Here is a 25,381-nt window from a genome sequence, read left to right as displayed (position 1 = left end):
CCCTTAGATCAAACTCTGGGCACAGCCCAAGTATGTTCCCTTGCTTGTTTGTTTGGTTTGGTTTGGTTTGGGGTTTTTTTGGTGGTTTTTGGGTTTTCTTTTATTTTATTTTTTTTTTTTGTGCTAGTCTCTCTAGACATGGGAGATAAAACAAAACACGAGAAAATTGTTTTTGTGGGCTGTCTGCTGGGTGTTTTCATAGTAGGAACCCCCAGTTCCAGGCTGGCAAGGCTCCTTTCAGCAAAAATTAAAATGAAATGGGAATGTCAGCACTGTTCTTATTACAGCATGTTTGATTCATGCTGTATCTTAGTTGTCAGACCCAGCTGGCCTTACAAATGTCAGTGAGTTATGCCCCATGTCAAGTAGGTGGAGCTATTATTAGTAGCAGATCAAACATAACTATGATATTAAGTTGGGATTTACACCCCTACGTTCCTGGATTAGAGGGGAGCAGCTGAAGCACTTGTGAAAATGCACAACTTTGGCACATCTAAGTCCACTTGTCTTTCCCTGCCGGTACCCCATGCCTTGGAAGAAGCCAATGCATTGCCATGCCTTAGCAGCCTTTCAAAAATCTGTCCTAAAAAACTCAAACAATGGCCAATCCATGAGACAGGAGAGGAGAGGAGAGGAGAGGAGAGGAGAGGAGAGGAGAGGAGAGGAGAGGAGAGGAGAGGAAGAGAAGAGAAGAGAAGAGAAGAGAAGAGAAGAGAAGAGAAGAGAAGAGAAGAGAAGAGAAGAGAAGAGAAGAGAAGAGGGTACCTACTGAGCTGCTCTGTTAGTCAAGGCAAACTCTCTACTCTCCTCTACTTGCTAGTGCTCTTCTGGCAAGATGGCCTCAGAGATCTTCATGCCAAAAATCCATTGGGAAGTAGTACAATTATTTGACAGCTGAACAGATAACTATGTAGTTGAAAGCCTTTAGATTTTTATGTCAGGCCAAGAAGGCCAGCTCTCCACTCTGTGTGTGTGTACGCACGCTGTTTTCACACGGCATCATTATTATTGTTCATTGTTCTGCCCAGACAGAAATGTGCGATCTCATTCATGGGTACTGGTAAATATGTCACTCACAGGTAAAATAAAGCTTTCCTCGCACTGAATATCTCTACAGGGTGTCTAAAGAGAGCATTAAAATGTCACGATCCCTGTTGATTATGGGATTTCTGAAGTCAGGCCTTATTGGCCTAGCTTTATTATTGATCACAAACAGAGAAGATTAAGCCCAAAAATTATCTGTAAAAAAAAAAAAAAAAATTACCCTTTGTTAGAAGGTGAGGAGTTCAAGAAATTGAATAAAAAAATTTAGGAGAGTTAGCATTCCTTTTAATTTTTGTGATGAATTTTTTTTAAAAAATGAATTATACATCAAGGCAAAATCATAAAATCATTATTAAGGTTGGAAAAGACCTCAAGGATCATCAAGTCCAACCCAGATAGAATATTTTGTTCAACTTGAGCCTCTAATTTTTACATTAATTAGCCTTATCAATTTTTTATTCTTGTTTTTTCTTTTTTTAAAGTAAGTCAGTTTTTCATGAAGAGTGCCTTTTCAAAATGAAAAATCAAAACATTTTGCTTTGGAAACACGAAAGCAAATTAATTTCCAAAAACCAACCATTTTGAAAATGTTTAAATTATATATTTGGAGATTAATTTCCCCACAGCTTTTTACAATCAGCTTCAAGCCCAGTTTTTGAATTGAATCTCCATCATCACAAGATTTTGTTTTTAGTATATCTAACTTAAAAAAATACCCAGCTGCAGGGAGACTATGAACCTGTTTGCTCCACCAGGAACTTAGTTGCTGTGAGAAGAAACCAATATAGCGCCATAATCTAATACCATCTTTAGTAGCCAAAATGATTTTTCACCTTATTATTCTCTAAATTTTTAAGATTGGTAACTAAAACAACACATCGATTTTTGCACAGCCATGCTTTGTGGGTTGTCATGCTTGCAGATTTCTAAGATCTCTCAGGACTTTATCCTGAGAAAACAGCTTTTCTCAGAGCATCACTTAGTTCCTGCCATGGCAAAATACCATAATATTAAGCAGGTGTATTGTAAAAAGGGGGTTTGGCATTTCTGAGGTCACTAATTGGAGTTGGATGGGGTCTGTACTGTGAGGGCAGACACTTTATCCTGTTCTTTTAGCTTTGAAGCTTTTACCATCACACTCAGAAATGTGTTGTTACTCTTGCATAATGAAGGAGAAACAGTACTTTGCATCTCAAATGTTTTCACAATGTTTGTTGACATGATGCTAATTAGTGTGTTTTCGGATGTACAAAAAGACAAGAATCTGATAATTTACAGAAATAGGCCTTGGAGCCTAAAGCTCTCTGCCACCATCCCAGATAAAGCTTATGTGCACAAGGAAAAAAATGTAAGTGATTCATTAAGGGCCACTTCATAAATTTGTGTCTACATGACCATGACTTTGCAACTGGCTAACTGCACAAATGAAAATCAGACTCAGGAGTCCTGACTTGATTTTAATGCTTTAACAGTGCTTTAACAGTGAAATAACACCCCCTTAAGATGTGTGAAACATTAATTCTATGTAGCTGAGAATCAAAGTACTTTTGTGTTTGTTTATTTACTTATACAATGGCATTTCAAGCTCCTTTAACATCATTGCTGTGTCTGGGTGCCCTCCAAATACATGCTCAGATGTTAAATAAGATAAATACTAAAATAATTTGTGTCTATAATTATAGCTGCTGCTGCCAGAAACCCTTTTGATACCACGTCTAAGACCAAAAAGAAAACCCGATTCATGTAAATTAGTTGATCATAATAAAGTTAAGGAAGAATCACTGCAGCACCGAGTACAACATTGACATAAAAATGAAGTTGTTCAGATCTGAAAAGGTTTGGATGTCAGAGACATTGCTGGGATGCCATTTTAGAAGGAGATTTTTAGGTGAGGAGTAATACAAGTCTCCTTTCTACTCTACCTACAGTATTCCTTGGAAAATTCCTTGCTGTCAAGTATTGCCAGATCACTTTCAAACCAACCAGAAAATCTTCTGTGCAAAAGCCAAAGGCCAGCAAAGTCACTCTTGCCTTACCTGAAGACAATTCTTGCAAATTTTGCACTGATGCCTGGGGTGGGATTTATATTCCCTACCTCCAGGTACTGGCAAAACCCACATCTTCAGTAGAGTTACTCAGTGAAAAAAAATGGGCACTTCCAGGGTGTGGTTGCCATCCTAAAATGTCTGTCTAAAATATATATATGATACAAACCTTAGAATTGCCTTTTTCTCTCCACTTTACTGTTGAGAAACTCCAGACAACTATCTGGAAGTAAACTTCTTCTCTTTAGGGTCCAAAGTTGTCTGGGAAGAACCTCAAGCCTGACGACACATGATAGTTGACAAGATATACCTGAAAAGGACATTTCTCCAGATGGATATTTAGCCTAGTCTAAGGACCTGACTCCAAGCATGAGGAGGTAGAGGTACATGCAAAATGAGCCAGGTAACACAGCAAGCACAGTGAGAAACCTGTTGCAGGAGACCTCAGGGGGAAAACTCAGTTATTTTCTGTGTCCACAGTGAGTCACTGGCTAGCTCCCACAGAAGCAGGTTTCAGAGGTCAGAGGGCTCCAAATACACGTCATTTTTCAGAAACAGGAGTATTGTTCCTGGATATTAACTCCAAAGAGAGTTTGAACACAAAAGTCATTCCTATTTCACATGGCTCAACTGGTGGGTATAATTCAGGGCATAACTTCATTATTTGGATTAATTCCAGCCTTGGTTTCACAGCTCTAACACCACCAAAATCAATCACATTCATACAATTGAAGGCGGAGATGGAATTTTCTGGAGCACCTGAAAATGTAAAGGACCCAGTCCAAATGCTGACCGCAGTCCAGTATAAATAAGGTGTAACTTTACCTTCCTTAGGTATAAAGGAGGTACAAATGTGCTGGAATACTGGGATAAAAAAGCATTGCCAGAGAAGGATCGGGTGACCTCTTTTCTATCTGTTTTCTGATTGCTTGAGGACACCCGTGCTGTGAATATTTTGAATGAAGACTACCACCACCATAGCCACCCCTCACTGAATACCAAAAAAGTGTGGTCAAGATTACATCCCAGGCTTGAATCTCCTCCTGGGAGTTTCTTTTTGAACAGCCTCACACAGCAGGGCAGGCAATGGCATTTATTGATCACCTCTGACAGATTGTACGTTCCTTTGAGGACCAAGAATGGCTGACAACCCAGGAAATCCAATATCCAGCCCTCACTCAGGGCTGATCAAAAGCTGACAAATGAGGTGTGAGGTTTTCCATCAGCACCAGTGGCTCTGGAGATGGACCTCAAAGGACAGGAGAGGGCCTTTTCAGAAGCAACATCAGGATGTGAGTTGATCTGAATGAGCTACTGAATCAACTGGATCAACCCACTGGACTTACTGCTGCAAGCTGCCTGAAGGCAAACAGTAGAGTCAACAAATCCTTACTTGGACAAAGGCTGGAGGCCATGGAAAAACCCTAAGGATGGAGTACATAAGGCAGGGGAATGGACTCAGAAATGAATGAGCAGATACTTGAGTGCAGAGTCCTTTGAAATGAGATCATGAATTTTTATACATAAGAAAAGTTTGGCTTTGGTTTAGCAGAAGGGATGCAGAATAAACTGCTTTGCAGGTCAATCTGATTAACGATATTTGCAGGTGCTCATCCACCTGACATATACTCTGATATGTTGACATGTGTTAAAGCTCATGCAGGCTTGTGAGTCTATCACACGTATCACTGCTCCTGCTCTATTACTGCAGCTAGTGTGGACAAATACCTCTACACCCAGGAGCTGTGAAAGGGGCACATTCCCCATTTAGGTGATGCAGTCCACCCATGTTCCTAAGCCATAGTCAGTCACTAAGCTGAAAATTGGTCAAAGATGACATCTAAAGCATATGATGACATTTAGATGACATCTAAAGTATATTAGAAATCTTTTTTAGCAGGAATCTGCTAATCCGGATTGATCTTAGCCAAACACTTTTCAAAATCAAAAACTTCTATAGGCATGATAGAGGTTTTCCCTTCCATGCCACTAGGTTCTCATTGACTGCAGACTTCCCACTGCCTTAAAGGAAAAATTATTCTTGTTCTTAACCCAGCAAGAGATTTATGGTGGAGATGAGAGAAAATTTGGGTATCCAGTGGCCTGAAGGGAGAACTTAGTCCAAGGAACCCAGTAATTCCTGAGAGTGAGCAGAGAATGAGACCTGGCGACTGATTTTAACAACATTGGGCTAAAGACCTGATCCTCACAGTTTGAAGGAAGATTTGAGTTGAAGTGTTATTCACTCTACAAAAACAGTAAAGATGCATGACATCATGTCAGAGACATGGATCAAGTAGACCAGAGGGAATGGAAAGAAAATTTGGTGAAAACACAGGATTTCCTCATCTCTCCAAACATCATAAATCATGTCTGAGATGTTGACACTCTGTGCTGATCCATCACACTCAAGTAAAGCAAGCACTTACGTCCTTGACCAGCCCGAGGTCTTCAAGAAACCAGGAGGCATGAAGACATACCACTTGAAGGCTTGGAAAGCCTGTTGCCTCCTACCTGCCTCCCAACTCAATTCTCCCCCCAAAAAACCTCCCAGAAACCAACTGCTTCCACTGAAACATGTCAGGAACAGTTTGAGCAGATTTCTTCTGTCACCATGGACAAGTGAATTCTGAGACATTCTGGTAAAGCCAGAGACCAAGCAAGACGTGGGTGTTGTCTGCTTTAAGGGCAAGAGTGAAGAGAAGGGAAACTTTGAAACAGTGACTCAGAGAAGAGATGTTGAATTTGATGCTCAGAGTTTGTGTGACAAAGCTTCAAGTCAATTTGCCAATGAGGTGGAAAGGTGTCCTTACCAGAGCCTGCACCCAGCTTTTACATCCCATGATGCAAAAGGACAACTCTGTAGAGCAAGTGTAACAGCCATTCCTGTGTGCCAGCCATGAAATACTTATGCACACACAACAAGGACAGATATACATCATCAAATCCTCAGGCTTTCACCTTCTACTGCCATGACACTTTTGGAAAAGGTTTACTAAATACAAGAAAGGTTGGAAGTCCCATATTCAATCACAACTCTTTTTCAATGTACAGGATTTTTTAGAAAAGCCACCCTAAGGAAATTAGTAGACAATATCCCTGTTATATTCATACATACAGTATACACAGTATGAAAATTCTTATAGAAAGGTTATCAGTGTCTGACAAACCTAATCGGGTTTTCGTAAAAGAAAACATCCTGCCTGCTATTAATGGAAAGACCCTGGGTGACTGTTCAGAAATCCATCATAGGTTCAGTCCCTCCTTCTTCATTTTTGGCTATCCCATGGGTCCTGTTCAGTTCCTACTTGTGGATCCTCCTCTCTCCACGCTCAGAATAATTTTGTATTCCACTCCACTTCCTGTCCCATACTGGTACTTTTAGAAAAAAGTCTATTATGAAGCAGCTGCAATCAAGAATCACAGTTCAGGACCTGTGCCTATTCATTACTGTTTCCTCAGAGTCCCTAAATATACTTTTAAATTTATTACAGAATCTATAAATCTGCTCCAGTCCAACTGCACAGGAAGTAAATCCATCAGCCATTGTTTCTGCATGCATGCAGAAAAAGGACGACCTTCTGCAACTAACTGGAGGTTCTGCAACTGAGACAACTTCACCTCTTGCAGAGAGGGCTCCTCTGGCCTCCCTGGCCATGGGCAGTCTTCGCATATGGGGGAAGAAAGCAAGAGTCTCAAGAAGCCAACAGTCGTCAACACCCCCCTGCATTTCTCTTGAGTTCTTAATTATTCACAATTACCTCAGCTGAGAGAAGAAGCTCTCCTGTGACTGGTGAATGTTAGGGAAGAGGGCAATTAAAAGCAGAATTGGAGGTGAAGGATTGTATCCTGACCTGGAGTAAAGCAACCCAAGTCTGCAGGCAGCAGTGCTCTCTGTAGTCAACAGGACCACCCCAATTTATGCATTGGGTGATTTGTGGCTTAGCCAGAAAAGAGTTATCCAGTCAAGTTGTGTAAGAAGATTAATGTGGTTCTAATACAGAAATAGTTCAGCAAATGATTGCACTATAATATTGCAATATAGTATTAATTGGGAACTAAAATAGTTCATGGGCTAAGCCTAAATACACACGCAGAAGGTCAGCTAATTATCCATGTTAGCGTGAACACCAGTATGCGAGGCTCACAAACTAGCTTTCCCTGAGCATTTCAGTCACTTCTGTCTTCCCAGAGGACAGGTTCTCATGAATTATTTCAGTGCCTCTGGAGTCAACAGTAACCCAGAGTGGAAATGTAAAAGGACAGGTTAAATAACCAGGTGTTTTGTACCTTGAGAGAAAAAAAATGAGTTGAGCTTCAGGTCAAAGCCTTAATTTAAACTTATAACAAGGGAAATATACTTCTAAGATAGAGTGATCCAACATCCACCCAGGAGTCTGCATAGCCTCAGGGAATTGTGTGAAACAGGTATAAATTTGCTGTACATGTGTGTTGTGCCTCGGTTTCTGTAGAGCTGACACTTAGATATCCACACAGGCACACACAGAACATCACACAACCAATAAGGACAGACAGGTGACAACAGGGGCCCTCCTATTCCCTGGGTCTAGACATACTTACTCATAGGCATGGCACGCACCACATTTCCTTTCCTGACCAGGTATGGAGTCCATACCACCAATAAGCACCTAGCTATACCTGTGCACATATATTTTTACAGAAGAATGCAACCAAAAAAATGCATTAAAAAATAGTGTGAAGATTAAAAAATCTACCGCTGAAATGTTAGGAAACGCCAGATTAAGTTATGCACTATCCCTCCACCTCCATTGTTCTTTCTACATATGACAATCACCAATTTTTTTTCCTTTGCGGTGGACCTGGATGTTGCTTACTCCTCAAGCCTTCCTTCCTGCAGACCTGCTGAAGACGATTGGTTTTCCATGGTGCTCATCAACCTAGAATCCAAGCACTTCACAAGTGATGGATTTATCCTCACAACACATCTTTGAGGAGAGAAGGAGTTATTATCTGTTATTCTCCACATTCGGGGATGGAAGGAGGTGGAAGAAATGAAGCCCTGAATTTGCAGTTCAGGTTGAGATAAACCCTGTATTTTTGAAGAATTTGGTATTATGCAGCATTAATCCAGGCACAAGATCCCTTAGCTTCAGATACCACTGAGAGCACTGCACACTTCTGCAAAGCAAAACTCAGGGTGTGAAATTAGAGACTCCTGAAAGGGAAGATCACATTCTAAGTGGCTGCCCCCATGTGACAAGACTGGGTTGATTTTCCCAATGCCATATAGAACTTCTGTGAAAGAGGAAGAAACATGACATTTTTTAAGGCGTAGTTTGCAGGATTTCTTCCGTAAGACCATCTTCTTCATCTTCTCCACAAAAAATAGACAAGTTCCTCTAGAGTCATCATCACCCACCTAGATTCCTCCCCAGACTACAACCAGTCCTGAGTGAATCAGCAGTCTCAGTGGCCAAAAAGTTGTGTGAGAACACGTGGTTTATGGCAATGTATGCATTAGCAAGCAGTGCAGTTCAATAGGAGTGACTATGGAAGGAAAAACAATCAGTGATGAGGACCCAAAGACCATATTTTGGAGACGGATAGCTTCAGGGTAGTTTTAGTCTGGACCTGTGACCTGAGTTCCCGTTAGTGTAGCAGCACATTAGATGGGGTTCCAAGGAAACCATGTTGCATGAGCCGAGGTAAAATCTCATCACCCTAAGGTGGGTTTATTGGGAAATCACAGAGCACTGCTAATCTGAACGTAAATGCAGGTCTAGATGCATCCTAAGACAACTCAAAATTCAAATGCACAGGAAAAAAATAAAAGTTTTGCAGATGGTGTTAATTACAGCATTTCTTGTTTCTTTAACCTTGATACATTGAGCTTGGGAATCTTAAAAAATGTCCCTTCAATATTGCATGTATATCTGTGTGCACACATACATACTGACCCAGGACCAATGCAGCTGAAAAGTTAACTAAGGCAGATAAATCAAAGTGGTAACACTGAAATTAACACTTAGGAGGTCTTCATTCAAGTCTTATTGCGTTACTCATTAGGAGTCTTTCCACTGATGTCAATGGACTTTTTCTTGGATCAGGAGTAAAATATTGTCACCACGGTCACACCAGCACAGCAGCTGTTATTCACACAAATTTCCAGAAGGCATTTTACCTGCAAAAAGACCGAAAGATTTGACCCCACTAATTACTTCCATGGTGTTTTCTACACCATACAGATTATCGAAGTAGAACGATGACTCAGAAGGCTTTCTTGCTCTAACCTGGCTATCACCAGGTCTTCCCTGCAATTTCAGAAATGAAGGGCAGAGTTGCCAACCACAAGATGTTTGCCCAAGAACAACAGCTTTTGGCTTTTTCTATAAACCCGTTTTCTCATGTGTTAAAGAGAAGGAAAGAAACAAAGAGCAAACAAAAAACCCAAAATTAAGAAAACAAAAAAAGTAAACAAAACTTTTCAAGCCATTAGAATTCTGAAATATTTGCTCTGGGAGAAGAAAAGGAAAAAAAAAAACCGTAAGTGAGAAGCTGGTAGACCACTTGTGTTAATCTAGCATCAGTAATCAGGAGTATGTGATGTGAGAGATCTTATTCATCCTGCTCCTGGCATCAGAATATAAGATAATTGATGTAAGAACTCTCTAGACAAACTGTATATGTTTCCTGGAGTATATGCAGATAGAATGTCTGCATTTGTGTCCTTTTTAGGATAACCATCCTCTGAGCTGGCCACAGTCCTGCTTCATCCTGCTCAGTGCCCCTAAAATCTCTGAAACAACATCAGAAGGAAAGCACAAGAAGAAGCTTCCAGTTTTTAGGAAAAAAAAAAGTTAGAGTGAGCAACTCAGGAGCCAGTTCCCTCTAAAGCAAATGGAAAGATTCAAACACAATAATACACCAGTATAAAATTCTGCAGTGCGAATCCTCCTCTAATTTTCACGATTGCTGAGGTCATGGAATCAATATCTGTGTCCAATTGCAACCTGTTGATGAGCAAAAGGAGGGAAATGTTGTAGCATCACGAATTAAAAAATAATAATCTCTCAAGCTTAATATCAGCAAAGATGATTATTTCCTTTGATTTCTCAGACTAATTGAAAATAGCTTTATAGTTCACAGATGATTAATTAGGAGCCAACAAGATCTCCATTTGCATCTCAGTAATTCTTCACTGTGTTTTATTTCGACATTTAGTCTTTATGCTTGAAATATTCATTGAGAAAGCAGAAAGGTGATTAGCATAAGATTTTAAATGTGTGCCATTTGTTCTGACTTTTTTTTTTACACATTTTTGTCAACAGAGTAAAAAGGAGAGAATATACAACATTACAAAACAATTACTGCCTGTTCCACTTACATCTGCTAAAACCTCCTTTATGGTAGACAGTTTAACGAGGTTCATTTTTAAACAGAGGAGAAAAAGCCCAAATAAAGGTCAATCCTCTTCCCCTCCTCCCCCATTCCCAAATCAAATGACTATTATTTGGCCTCTGTGTAATCATCTTGAAAGTTTCAAAGTGGTCGTTCTTACATGAAACATCCTTATTCAAGTGAGCATCCTGAAGAAGAAAATTAAGTCGTGCCACCATTACCCTCACCAGTTATCACCCAAGAGAAAGTGGATTTGAAATAGCATCTGACAGATATGGTGATATTTTTTCATCCACTTCGCACTGAAAGTCAGGAGTACACACATTTCTGGGTGAAAGAACTCAGTTATTTCATTCTGCATTAAAAAAAATTTTAAAAAAATCATTTACAGGTCATGTCTGTTGAGGTTTTCAGATTTAGGTTTTGGTTTTTTAATTTGGGGGTTTTTAAGCATTTTCTCACAGCCTTGGCAACCTCTGTCTTATCACACCATGCTTAAATCTCCGGCAAATGGGGTGGGGTGATAAGAAGTTTAACCCTTCATTGGGAAACCCTTATGTTGGTATAAAGAAGCTGGGAGAGTAAATGCTGAAGACTAAAAGGAGGACCGATTCCTAAGGATTGAACCATCAGAAATCAAATTATGAGTCAAACTTTGTTATTAACAATAATAATATTAATACAAATGGCATTAATTTGAGGAAAACTCTTACAAGAAGGGGCTGGCTGATGGCCTTCTGGGCGTTGTCCTCTGTCTACCATCAAATCCAGTCTTTTGTAACAGGTTCTAACCATTCCTCCAAGCACAGGGACAGGGTCCGGTCCATCTTGATTTTACATTAAGATCTTGACATTAAACTATCAACTTACACCACTGAGTACTCAACAGGGCAGAGCAGAAAGAGCTTTTCCAGCTCCAGGCCAAAGTCTCGAGGGTCTTTCCTAGAACTTCCCAAAAAACAGCCAGGATCATAAGGATTCTGCCATACCTTTGCACTTACCCCAGTCCCAAATTGTCTTCAACATGGGTTTGCCACCCTGGTGGCCTTGGTTGACTGAGACCAAAAGGGACCCATCCCACGTGGGCTGCGATTCAAGGGACAGGGAGCACACACCGGACAGTGGGGTTACACTAACATGCAGACCATTTATTTTTGAGTTGTTTGGGTTTTTTTCCTTTGTTCTGTGAGGTGTTTTTTTACCAAGCCACTGCAAACACTGCTTTGGCTGTCAGCATGAGCGCAGAGACACAAATTCCCATACCCATCATAACTACACAATAAGTACGACCAAAACAAATTAAAGAAAAATAATAAAGAAAGAAACATATTCCCTTTCCCACCCCCAAGCACAAAGCACTTTTAAGTCAACAGAATTTAATCTAGTTTATTCTCAAAAAAAAAAAAAAAAGGAGGAAAAAATATGAAAACAAAACAAAAAAAGCAGGTCTTATCACTAGCAGTAAATAAATTTGTACAACCATTCAGTCTGTATAATAGGATGAAATAAATCTACATCTTTCTTATTTTGGTGCGTTGAATTATACATACAAACAACAATTACAGGAACTTGTTCACAATGCGCATAGACCTGGAGAATGGCTATCTGAAAACCCCTTGTTGGCAATGTCCGCATGTTAACACTGATTGCCTGACACCATTGGTACTTCCTATGTAAAAGATCCGTGGCCCGAAATGAATGATCTCCCTACAGTTTTTATTTATTTCATTAGTTAGTTAGTTAGTTAATGCATCATCAAAACCGATCTAGCCAGCCCCCTCTCCCTCCCCAGAAATGAAAAAGAAACAAACAAACAAAAAACCCTAACAAAAAACAAAATAAAAATAAAATAATAGGAGAAGACATGACTGGCTGTTGGTCCATTTGTTCGTAAGACCGCGTTTCCTCTTGGTCTGCATTGTTTGTTTTTCTGGTTTTTAAATTGTCTCCCATCCTCTTTTTTTTCTTTTCTTTTCCTTTAAAAAAAGAATCTCTCGGAGTCCTTCATGACTTTTTCTTTACAGCTCCCCAGATGCAATAAAGTCTTCCTCAAATGTACAGTATTTCTTACAATATAAGTTATATGCAATGTTCAGCTTTTTTTATTTTATTTTATTTTTTCACAGCACTAGAGATCTTGTCCAATAGGGAATGCAAGTTCTGAATGGCTTATTCACAAATGGTATCCAGATTCAGTGGGTAAGAATACATAGATGCCATAGTGAGTTCCTTTAAAAAGTGGCAAACATCACTTTTTTAAAACCTTTTTTTTTAACTTTTTCTCTTTTTTTTCTTTTTTTTCCTTTTTTGTGCTTTTTGTAGTTTTTTCTGGGTTTTTTTTTTATTTTTTTCCTCTCTTACGCCTTCAAATAACTTTTTTTTTTTAATTATTATTCTTTTTTTCCCCCTCCCATTTGATTCGGGATGTCAGACCCATAACCACACGCCTGCAAAAATGCAAGTATATAAAGTAAATCTCATTTTGAGACCGTAAGCATTCAGCAGGGGAGTCTCTCGCTAACCCATAGCAGTGACCATACTGGAAGGATGGTGAGGTCCGAAGGAGAGGCTGGATGGAGGATGCATCGGTGTCGGTGTTGTCAGCATGTGGCTGGAGTGACTGAAAGGTGAAATGTGGCTGATGGAGGACATGTGTCTGGAGAGGGCAGCGGGGTTAAAGGAGCTGCTCTTGGGAAAGTCTTCAAGGTTGTCATGGACTTTTTTGCACTTTTTGGATTTGCTAGACATTTTCCGGTTTCTGGTCTGAATTCCTTCTTTCTTCATAGTCAGGGGTCTGTTAATCTAAACAAAAATAAATTATTTTTTTTTGTGCTTCCATCCTTTCACCCCAAATCACCATGGGATTTGTGTACCCCATGCCCAGGCAGCCCTGGGGATGTGCACTCCTCCTTCCCTTGCACACCCCATGTGCCATGGCTATGCAACCTCTCCCCCTCCAACCCAAAACTCACATCCCACCAGGAAATCCCAAATTCCATTGAATGTTCTGAAGACAAGAAGACAGAAAGTTACTGGCAGGGCCTCACGGCTGCAAAACTCACAGCGGCTGAAAAATTTCAGCTATCTGCACATTAGGTAATTGCACCATGTTTAGGAATGAAACCAATCATTATCACCTTGAAATATCCCCGCAGACACCGTCTCACCCCGAGGCTTCCTGACTGATCTAAAACCATTAGCGGCTGGGATTTCAGTGCTACAAGGGGTCTCAAACCTTCACAGTGGCATTAGGGAGCTGGCCAAACTCTTCACAAAAGGGGCAGGTATTTGTCTTATTTTTCTTCTTTAGAAAGATTTTGCTCTCACCATCCTTGCAGGTTTACTTTAGCTGATTTGATTTTATTTCTAAAGCTTTCCAGGGTTTTTTTGTTTGAGGGTGTTGAAACAGATATCCATGCTGCCTGGTAGAACATTTTTTCTGTTTTCATACAGACATATTCTTCTGCATGGGTTTGATTGGTCTGACCCATCGGGGTTAGGAAATGGTAGCAAATGCTTTGTCAAACCACCTGCAAGAAACTATTGCTGCATCAAGAACCAGCATCACAATATGAATTGGTGCAGGTGCTGTGAAAGCCCCAAAGATCACACACAGGAAGGGATTTATGCATCCAATATCCATAAACACCCTTAGAAGTCTGGACTTGGGAGCCTACATGGGAAGCTACAAAAGTTTTGCTGGATCCTCTACAGAATTTCACCCATAGCAGAAGAGTCCAGCAAACCATCCCAGGGCTGGACACCACTTTTCATAATAAACGTGAGCACACGGCAATGCTGATGGATATTCTGCAAAAGGGAGAAAAGGTGGGGGAAAATGGATCCACTCTCCACCAGGAACTACTGTCTCAACCCCAGTGAAGGACAATGAAGAGAGTTCCTTGCAAGGGTCCTGAGCAAATCTGCGTTCATAAGATCTTAAATCAGCGCAAGGGACAAAGCACTCCCTTCACAGATCGCCGCTAAGTTTCACTTCTTGCTCATCAGCCGCTGCTCGGTGCCTTTCCCCGCAGCATGGGAATCGTTCACAGATTTCTCTCTCAGGGAGGCAGGGATACAATAGCTCCCTGTTACACGTGGGAATGGAGGCATGGGGAGAAGAAGGACCAGGCTCATCTGCTCCAGTTTAGGCAATGCCAAAGTTCATCATCCCAGTCTGAATTGGTAACTTCAAGCCCTCCATACCAACAATGATGGGAAAATTCCTCTCATCCTAAAAATGGGTCAATAAAAGGCCGATTTCTCCACCTCTGGACAAAGGGAACTGGAGGGAGCAGCCCTGCTTGCCAAAGGTAGGAAGGAGAAATCTGCCCGTGTGCAGTCCAACAGCAGCCCTGGGGCAGCAACAAGCAAAAAACCTCAAATGTCATGAGCTTTAAATACAACATCACCCGTCTCCCTGGCTTCCTGTCCTCGCCTAGGGAATGACGACACACAGAGAAGGAAGGCCCTTTGCTCCAGCTGGATGGCTAGGACGGGAAAGCTTTGCCTGACCTGTTTAAAGTCATCCAGAAGGGACGTGTTGCCCAGGTTCAGAGCTGGAAGGAAGCCCCAGGTGAGCCCCACTGGGCAGCGATGCTAGAGGAGACATGGAAATCTCCATTCCTGTTTGAATCCAGCTCAGGGAGGCATACAGGAGCCCCAGGCTCCCTAGCTCCTAAAGAAGATTTGCATGGTGACACCAAGGCTCAAGGGCAGCCAGAATTGATTTTCCAGTGAAGCAGATGGGGAGGCATCCTTTATCAGGGAGTGTAGTGACAGGACAAGGGGTAATGGGTATAATCTAAAAGAGGGTAAATTTAGACTAGACATTAGGACGAAATATTTCACTGTCAGGGTGGTGAGGCAGTGGCCCAGGTTGCCCAGAGAAGCTGTGGATGCCCCATCCCTGGAGGGGTTCAAGGCCAGGCTGGATGAGGCTTTGAGCAACCTGGGCTAGTGGGAGGTGTCCCTGCCCATGGCAGGGGGGTTGGAACTTAATGATTTTTAAGGTCCTTTCCAACCCAAACCATTCTGTGATTCTGTGATTCTATAACCTCAGGAGCTGATGGTGGCAAAGCAACATCAGCCTGGTGCTGGGACAGGCTGTACTGGCTCTTGGAGCAAGCAGGGTGTCCCGACCTTGTGTAGCTTGGTATCATGTCCTGCAGGGCCATGACCACTTCCTCAAAGCAACGTCTCTGACTCAACTGCTCAGAACAGATCAGCCCAGGCCATGATTCAATGTGAAACTTAGGGATGGGAATCCCAGTTTTGCTCAGGACGGTGACAAAGCCAGGGCCAGCTATACAACCAGTGTCAGAGATGCCATCCAAGCTGTTAGCTGGAGACATCATCCCAGTGGACATGGTCTCACCTTCCCAGCAGGTACCTGACCCAAGTGCCAAACAGATAAGGACTCAGATAAATGTCAGGAAGAGTGAGACCAGCACAGTCACAGCAGCAGGCTGGAAAATTTTTCAGTGACTTCAAAGGCCAGTCACAGTAGACTTAAAATGGTCCCCAAAACATCAAAGCCATGGACCCATCTCTATTTCTGGGGTAGAGAAATGAGAGACCCAGAGGGAAGACCTTCTCCGTGAAAATTCATCTGTGATAAAAATGACAAACACATGCTAAATTAAAATTAAACCAGCCCAATGCATGTATATGAAATTCATTAATTTCAGATGGAGCCAATTAATTATGGGCAGGAATTATGCTCTTTGTTTTATCATATGCAAAATACCGACTGCTCTGAGCTTGGGACGCATAGCCTTGCTTTAGGATACTGTGAAACAGAGACCTGTTTTGGGGACTTTTACCAAAACCAACTGTAACTCACTCATTTCTATGGGCACAGGCCAGTCTGCTGTGCACCTCCAGCAAGTGCTGTGCACTCCCATCCCTGATGTGAGTGAACATTGATCCTGCTTCTAAGGACTGAAATAACGAGGGACGACAACCTCACATTCAACAGACCAAACCCAGAGGAAAGTCTTAGACATTCCAGGTCTGATCTTGCTCTGAATGAAGACAATGGGATTCTGCCATTGACCTCAATAAGGTCCTGTCACTGAAGAAGATTTATCCTTCCGACATAGTCATTACAATGTTGGGTTAATCTTCCAGCCTGGCTGTATCTTAGAAAGCACTCTGGGATGCCACAGGATGAAAGGTACCATATCAATGTGAAATATTAGTCATTGTTAATACTGGTGTTAATGGAGCCAGCTCTTGTTGAAGTCAGTGGGAGAAATGTCAGCAGCTTTGCTAAATGCACCCCAAGGCTGTTATGATTATTGCTTCTACCCTACTGACAAATGGGTTTGCTTAAGCTGTGGGAATCAACAGTAAAACAAACTGATACAGCCCCACGAAAAAAAAAAAAAGGCACCATGGAAAAAAATAGCACCACAAAAAAAAAATAGCCTTTTCACCGCAATCATTCCTGGTGTGGATTTAAAAACTGGGTAAGTCTCATCTTCAGATCAATCCATTACAATACCTTAATGATCTGAAGGTTCAAGAAAAATTCGTTAAACACAAAGAAAAGACAAAAGCGGGGAGGGAGGATAAAAAAGCAGCTGGGAATTTGCTACAACCTAGCCTGAAACAGGGTTAAGGCATCTTCTGAGCAGCCAAAGACCTTCCACCGACAGTGACGCAACATCTGTGCAGTCACCCAACTGCTTGGGAGGGACACTTTACTACGAGCCTCTCTATTTCTGACACCTGTCCTGATGGAGAACCGATGCAGATAAGATACGCAAAGGGAGCAGGACCACAGCCTACACAAACAGGTCTTGCACTTTAACAGACCAGACCAATTGGCACCAGCCAAGACACCTCGTCCACGTGCAACCACAAAATTTCCTCCCTGCCTTGAGTCGATTAAAGGATGATGCTGGTGCCCTTCACCAGGCAGCTAACACATGTCCCTAGGTCCTGCCTCGCAGCAGCCAAAAAGAGAAGGCATCTCCATTAAGCTACCACTGGTCACAAAACAACTCACTCATATTTGGCTTTTGAAGCACAAAGTGGCTTTCACAGTCACAGCCTCTAAAGCCATTTGGGCTGTAGAATAATACTCCAGTGCTCTGTCATCATGGACCTTTAAAGCTGAGGGTGGTACGTTCATCGTCCACGACGTCTGTTTCTCACCGCAGTAATAACTAAGCATCATCTTAAAAAAAAATAAAATTAAAAAAAAAAAAATCTACCCACTCATAGCCAGATTTTGGTATCCTTGCCTAGTTATATTGCCATACACAGTATCTCAGTCCTCTAGGGGTTTCATTTAAGCAGGTCCCATTAATGGAGTTGCTCATAAGGCAAGACACTACTTGACTTTGGTAAGTAGCTGTGCTGAGCTTTTAAGCAGCTGTCTAATGAACATGAAAATGGTTCCAATGTGCTCAAGGCCTGCCCCATGTCACAACTTTCACAGCTGGATCGGAGTTTCCCTAAACAGCGGATCTACGGGTCAATTCAGGCCAACTAGGTTCACAGTGTTAATGTGGGGGAAAAAAAAGGAGAGAAGGAGTGGCAGCTCTTGCAGGCACATTTCTGGAGAACCTCGACACCTAGGCACCATTCTAGACATCTAAGGGGGGGGTTCTTCCAGTCAGGTGCCTACAAGGCAGGTGCTCCCTTCTGAACTCATCATTCTACTGCCCTTTGTAGTCATGGGCAGAAACTACACCATCTTCAAGGATACAAATCATCTCATCCAAACACAGGCATCTCCATCAGGTCCAACGAATGACACATCAGAATATCTTATTTTCTTCAAAAGGCTTTGCTGGGGTTCAGGGGGAGCAGCTCAGGTATAAGGTTCCATATTGTAAGCCTCCCAAACTATGTGATTTAAATCCTACCGCTACCAGCTAAAGACCAAAATGAAAGCATCACACAAGCATAGACTTCTACAGTGATGCTGGCTGACCTTGCTCCATTCTTGCCATGGAAAAAACAGACCAAATATGTTCTTGTGATATTCTGAGAGCTTTCACTGCAGGCCCAAGTCCTTTGTTTGCCGTGATCACACTGAGAGTTTGATGGCAATCTTTGCTTGCTACATAGGACTCAAAACATACTGAGGTGCCTGCCCACTAACAGATAAACACATTTTCCTTTTTTCTGAGAGATGCCTCTCACAGAACAGGTGAAAAATTAGCCTGGTTGGTTTGGATTTGTTTTGTTTTGTTTTTCTACTTTATCCAAATTTATTTACTCATCCCAAGAAACCAAAGAGCTTGAAACAACAAATGGAAGGGACAGAGACACCACAAAAGTTGGGTGCCCCATGAAACCAAATCCATCTTTGATGTGTTTGCGTGGGTGGACATTAGGCTAAAACATAGCCTGAGATTTCTAAACTCAAACATAAAGCAAACGACCACTAGGAAAAAAAAAAAAGTTATATCAAAGCAGAGAAATTGAAAGTCTTTTCCTTCTTCTGACACAGTAATTATTCTAATGCCACATGTGAAATGAGAGTAACAGGAGTAGCCTTAAGACTCCTTTATTAGCAGTATTATTCAGTAGAAGACTTTTCAGATCCCTTTAGTTGGGGCACATATCCCTGGTTCCTGCAAGCTGGTTTTGCATGGAGATATTAGATTAAATCTGCCAGCCATTTCATTTCATTTTTCCTTCCTTTCCATGACAGATGCTTTAAAATTCACATCACAGGTTGAGCAGACTCTGCAACCCACTAACTAATTCAAGTCCTTTTTGGTTTAAGAATCGCTTGCGTCAACCAGGGCAAACACAAGACCTAAATAAATCATCTTTGGGGACGGGTGGAGGGACGGGACAAAGGCAGCCACAAACCCAAGAAAGATCTAAATAGTTGCTGGCACATTTTGCTTTTTTTCCAGAGTTTGTGTTTGCTGGAGGAACCAAGCTACGCATAGAAGGGGTATCAGCTTGCAGGATGGTATGTTGTCTTTTCCAAGGCACTGAGCCCAATCAGCAGCAGATAACGTCTCTCTGTGTTAATCCACCCCTCCTTTCTTGGCTCAGGCATGGGAAAGCTCTAACATTACCCACGGACAGCCCTGTTTTATACCTCCCCGAGTCAGATCGGCTACGTTTGAGGGGATGCCAACTCATAGCTCCAACCCCCAAGGTCCCCAAAGGGATAACAGAGGTCTCAGCATCACCAGAGACTGGAAATCCTTAAGTCAAGGAAGAGTTTGGATCATCGAGCACCAAAACTGAGGCCCCCCCACTACTGAGCTTTTACAGTCACACTTACATTGTGCAGCTTGTAGTAGAGCCCGCAGGCGTTACAGACGGGATCGCCGTTGGCATTCCTCCTCCACAGGGTGGTAGTGGTGGTCTGACAGTTTGCGCAGGACGTGCCCGCCCTCCTGGCTGCAGACTGTGGGAAGGAGGGGGGAGAGGCAGGGGAAGAGAAGGGGAGGGAGAGAAAAGCACCCATGTTAAAAAAAAATTTTAAAAAAAATTAAAAAGGAAAAAGATGCAATCAGCAAAATTGCTGAGAAAGAAAACATCAACCCTGCAAGACTGACGCACATCGGCAGAGGCCTCCAGAAACTGGCTTGTGAGAACAAATAATAATTCAAAAAAAAATCCCTGAGGTACTTTAAGCCCAAATTATATATGAACTGAATCAGGTGCCAAAGGGCATCCTAAAAGTGAGTGCTAAACCTCTGATAGAACTCATCAAAATTAGCAGCTCTGGCACAGCCCATTCCAGAGGGGAAAATATTATTTAAATGCCAACGTGTCGTTCCATCTTAATTCTCTCAGACCCCCCAGGGGTCTAATTCTGCAGTCAGGGCCTGAACCAAAAATTGCTGGAGTCAACGGTGTGGCATGAGTCACACCAGCTCCAGCGAGTGCCGGGCGAGACCCGCGCTGAGCTTGGTGGGCAGCTGCTTGCCGGGTCTGACCGCAAGCACAGCTCGGTCCCATAAATTCAGCTCAGCTTCAAAGGATATGGGTTCCAGATCGGAAATAACACTGTGGCAAAAAGCGAGAATCCCAACTTTTTAATTATACCCTTTTTGCAGCCTAAACCTTCATGTTTATTTAAGGATTGGTAATGAGCCTGAAAGAAGAATTTACAATTTCATAAAGGGGGAGGGACAAGAAAAATTGCCTATGTGTATAAAGAAGATTTTCTTGGCTGTGATAATGACTTAGCAAAGCCAACTTTAGCAAAGTCGCTCCTCTTTCACATGCATGACTTCGTGCTTATCATTTAAAAACTGTAACTTCAGCAAACAAATCATCCTTCTGCCACCGAAGGAGGAAAAGGAGTTTGCAGACTCCTGTGGGAATGCGTGTGCGTGTTTGCCTCTGTGCAAGTGCCTACAGCTCCTAAAAAAAGACCTTTAGATCCCCATCCTATCTCTTCTTCATCAATATGACAGTCCCGGAGCTCTGATTTCATCCCGATGCATTGCTTTCAATGGGACTGCTCATGTGCTTAAAGTTAAAACATGTGCTTAAGCGATTTGCCAGATCATAGCAATGCTTGGCACCTTGCAGAACTGAGCCTTTAATGCTCTCTTTTGTGCTCTTACTGTTTCAAATTTACCCCTCACCCCACACAGCCACACACTGTAGCACATCCAACATTAAAAAAAAAAAAAAAAGAAAAAAAGAAAATACCACATCTTTGGATACCGTACAACAAACCCAAAATGCAAACATGGACACTGGCACAGCGCTAGTGTTAATACCAGCTCTTGTTAGGTCATGTTGCAATTTTAATCATAATTGAATGCGGCGTAGGCGGAGAAAGGACGGGTTGGTTTTGTTTTAGATAGAGTAGGATTTTTTTCTTTCCTTTTAATTAGACAAAAAGGACTGCCTAAAAAATAAATAACACGATGCCCATGAGCATTAGGAAGCTGATCTGACAGCAAGGGGCTCTCACTGGCTGCCCGTGGGCATAGTTCCATTTTGCCTGACCAGAAACCGCGCTGAAACGAGCCAATCCCAAGCTTATGGAGGCCTTCGGCTGACTTCTCCATGCTGATGACGAGCAGGAGCTGGGAATGGCACACAGCTCTTTTGTTGCAAAAATCCCAGTGCTGGCAGGAGAAGCCGAAGCATCCCACCACGAACATCAGAGCCCCCAACACATGCCCCGGTCCTGTCTTCCTCCAGCCCATACCATGGCCCCAAATTTGGTCCCCGTCAAGATCACCGGGTTAATACATGTACTTCAAACACGGCACAGACACAGCATCTTGCAGACCTCGGCTCTCACCGAGACCTGGGGGCTGAATCTGTGGGTTTCTGCCCCCCTGGCTCCCACCGGCTGGCACGGGTGGCTCAGAGGCTGGATTGAGTCTCTTGGTGGCAGCTTTTGCCCTTATCAGCCCCAAAGATCAAGCCTAAGGAAATTTCTAAAAACCAGTGATATTCGACTCAGCCCACACAGGGGAAATATCCCCTTTGAAGATATTTGGGGTTTCTACACGGCGCTCACCGTAATTTCACTTACGGCAAGTGCGTTTAAAAGACACGCCTGGTCACCCCCTTGCTACCTTCAAACAAACTCTGACATTAAATAAACGAATAAATCACAACATCCACTATCTTCTCTAAAACCTCTTCCATCTGCAGCATTTCCCCTCCAAAAATTCAGCGTCATTAGCTGCATATTTTAAACTCTGTGTTCTTTCAGCCCCAGACTGTACCTTTTAAGCGGCACCGACTTATACCGGAGACACCAGCAGTGGGCAGGAAACAATGAATAATATCACTATTGTAAAAGCTCCCAGCAGTGGCATCCACTGACGCTAATCATCGACCCGAGCCTGACCATGTAAGTAGAGGGATGACTAATAGGGTGCCCCATATCATCTGGAGGACCAGATCCCATGGCCCAGTTGCATGTGAGCAAGAGCACAACCTCAGAAGATGATGAGTGATGAGAAGGTGGGATTGAGGATGGTGCAGGAGGAACGAAGCACTGATAAAGATGTTTAATTAAGGGCTATTTTTGGTGTCCCAATTTACAAGGGGTACACAGAAAGCCGCAAGAAACAACTTCCTAAAATAACTTCCCTGGTCTAGTGGGAGGCGTCCCTGCCCATGGCAGGGGGTTGGAACTCGATGGTCTTTAAGGTCCCTTCCAACCCTAACCCTTCTATATGTTTCTATAAGACTGCACATACATGTGTCTTCTGAGAAATTTGCTATAACACTTCCAAAACCAGCACAGCTGGACACCGAAACAGTGTTCTGCATCCACAAGGTTAAGAAAAGGAAAAAAACCTAAAAGAAGGTTTTATCTCAGCAACATCAGTGACAGGACTGCCACTGGTTTCAACAGGGATGGGAAGGGTCTCCAAGAAGGCTGTAGACCTTTTAAGCAGAGTGGTGGCGTGGTACCGCCTGCCTTTTCCTGATGCCCCTGCCAACATCTCCAGATCTTCCACCTTCCCCCCAAAACAGATCCTGTTTGAACTCCCTCAACCACCAAGGCTCCATCCATCTCCCCTAAAGGAAGCTTTTATGAAGACGCCCATTGAATTTCATAAGGCTTGGGCTGGGTTCTCAACATCTAAGTGTTTATTTGCCTTCTCTCTCCAACCCATCGGAGTCCTTTCATTAATTTCAGCGTGCCTGGGATCACAGCCTACAAAACCAGCCCAAGGTTACGCAGGAAACTTGTGGCAGAGGGAGAGGAGCGCAGGCTGGATCCCCACCCTGAGCCTCCGTACACACGCCACCTTCCCCAGCCCGCTCGCCTTCAATACTCAGGAAAGATCAGATCAAGCCGCAGACACACACACGTCTACATCCACGCACACGAAATACAAATGCAGGCCCAGCTTTGGTGCCTTCTGTTTTGTTTTTTTGTTTTTTTTTTAGTTTAGCAAGGGAAATATAGATGCAAACAATGTCAGAAGCATTTATCTTTTGGTTTTTTTCTTTCTCCAGGCAGTGCTGGAAAAAAAAATACAGAAAAATCAAAATTTCCCATTTAGCAGAGGTTATATTCAAAGAATGGGAATTTTTTGTAATTTAAACTTTAACTGAAATTCCCCAGATTAGTGCAATTATGCAAGACAAGGTTTCTCTTTATTTTTTCTCTCTTTCTTTCTCTTTTTTTTTTTTTTCCCCACAAGAATGACCTTTTACAATGTATTTATTTATATAGTTCATTTTACATGTGCTGGGCTGAGGGTGACTCGGGACATTCTTTCGTGGTTCCATCAGACACTTTTTGAAAGCTCTCTCCCCCCCTTTTTTCCAACCGCTTTCCTATTCTGCCTCCCCCTCCGCTTGTTTGGATACGCTCAAGCTCCTGTGTGTTTGGGCTGGGGAAACGGAGCTGTTGTTTAGGAGTTATCTCCAGGGCTCAGATATCCGGCAGCTTTTTCCTAGGAAGTTAACTTTACACATAAAGAGAGAATGAGGAGAAAAAAAAACAAAAAAAAAGAAAGAAGAAAACGAGGTGTGTGTGTTTAAGACAGAAAGCCTGGGGGGAGGAGGAGAAGAGAACAAGAGAGCTGCCCAAAAAAAATTAAAATCCAAGCCTGTACTTCCCTCCCTAGAAAGCTTTTCCTTTTTTCTAACAAGGCTATGAAAGATGAGGAAGACCAACATTTTCCTATATGGGAAAAGCCCGTATAGGAGGGCATGGAGAGGTTTTGCCTGCAGGAAGTTTGGGGATAGAGAAGTAAAACCGCGTCTTCCCTGAAACCCGCCTGGGCCAGTCAGAGCCAACACCACCTCCCAGCACCCACGGGAATAACACTGGCCCAATTTTATGGACATCTCACAGGTGAGGAAGCAGAATCCATGCCCAAGAATTGTAGGACCGAGGCTGTGAGCAGCTTCACGGGGAACACGAGGCCAATGGACAAACCCCCCCCCAAAACTGGAGGATCCAGCCATGCTTCACAAGCCTCACGCAACCGGATGGATCCATCCATCTGCTCAGAAACTCCACGGAGAACCCCTTTTCCTCCACGTTTTGAGCAATCAAGAGGGACAGGGAACTGCTAGAGAGAGTCCAGCGCAGAGCCACAAAGATGATGAAGGGAATGGAGCATCTCCCTTATGAGGAAAGGCTGAGGGAGCTGGGTCTCTTTAGCCTGGAAAAGAGGAGACTGAGGGGTGACCTAATTAATGTTTATAAATACGTGAAGGGTGAGTGTCAGGAGGATGGAGCCAGGCTCTTCTCTGTGACATCCAGTGACAGGACAAGGGGCAATGGGTTCAAGCTGGAACATAGGAGGTTCCACTTGAATATGAGAAAAAACTTCTTCACGGTGAGGGTGACAGAGCACTGGAACAGGCTGCCCAGAGAGGGTGTGGAGTCTCCTTCTCTGGAGACATTCAAAGCCCGCCTGGATGCGTTCCTGTGTGATCTGATCTAGGTGTCCTGCTCCGGCAGGGGGATTGGACTAGATGATCTTTCAAGGTCCCTTCCAATCTCTAACATTCTGTGATTCTGTAATCCCCAGGAGCCCATCCACATCTTTAAGCCTAACGAAACCAAACATGCCTCAATTCGAAACATTCAATAACTTCCCAAGCAGGGAACATATTTTTTTTTTTCCCCCCGCTTCATATATTTTTTCCCCTTGTGGTTTGCCTGATTATTTGCCAAATATACTTCAACGCATTTATTAGCCATGCCCACAGCTTCCAGACCTTTTTGTGGCTTCCAGGGAAATTCATAAATACATCGCTGGGGATGCTCTAACATATAGCCTGTATGGTTGTGAGGCTTGCAACTATTCTTTCAAATATTTACGCGCACATTTCATCTTCCTCCAACTTCTGTAGCCCTGGGCTCACACTCAGCTTTGGACTCTCACTAGGTTTGCACCTATTTTGCCATCCCGTACCTTGTGTCCAGGCCACTTTCAGGGGGCGGCAGCTCCCTACAAGGCCAGCATGCGACA

At 42.9% G+C, this 25,381-nt stretch overlaps 1 protein-coding gene across 1 annotated transcript in view; it reads right to left on the bottom strand.

Annotated features, from left to right (window-relative positions):
• Window positions 1-12,867: 12,867 nt before the first annotated feature.
• The window catches only part of LOC104467835 (GATA-binding factor 3-like), a 13,786-nt gene continuing 1,272 nt past the window's right edge, over window positions 12,868-25,381 (bottom strand). The window contains exons 3-4 of the mRNA XM_010081767.1: window positions 19,735-19,860; window positions 12,868-13,271 (exon numbers count right to left, since the gene is read on the bottom strand). Of these exons, the coding sequence (XP_010080069.1) occupies window positions 12,987-13,271; window positions 19,735-19,860 (411 nt within the window). The 3' untranslated portion in view covers window positions 12,868-12,986. The remainder of the gene's footprint in view (window positions 13,272-19,734; window positions 19,861-25,381) is intronic.

Source organism: Pterocles gutturalis, unplaced genomic scaffold (assembly GCF_000699245.1).
Source record: "Pterocles gutturalis isolate BGI_N339 unplaced genomic scaffold, ASM69924v1 scaffold18454, whole genome shotgun sequence".
Classification (NCBI taxonomy): Eukaryota; Metazoa; Chordata; class Aves; order Pterocliformes; family Pteroclidae; genus Pterocles; species Pterocles gutturalis.
Note: the sequence above shows the minus strand (reverse complement) of the source record. Positions and strands in the feature narration are given on the sequence as shown.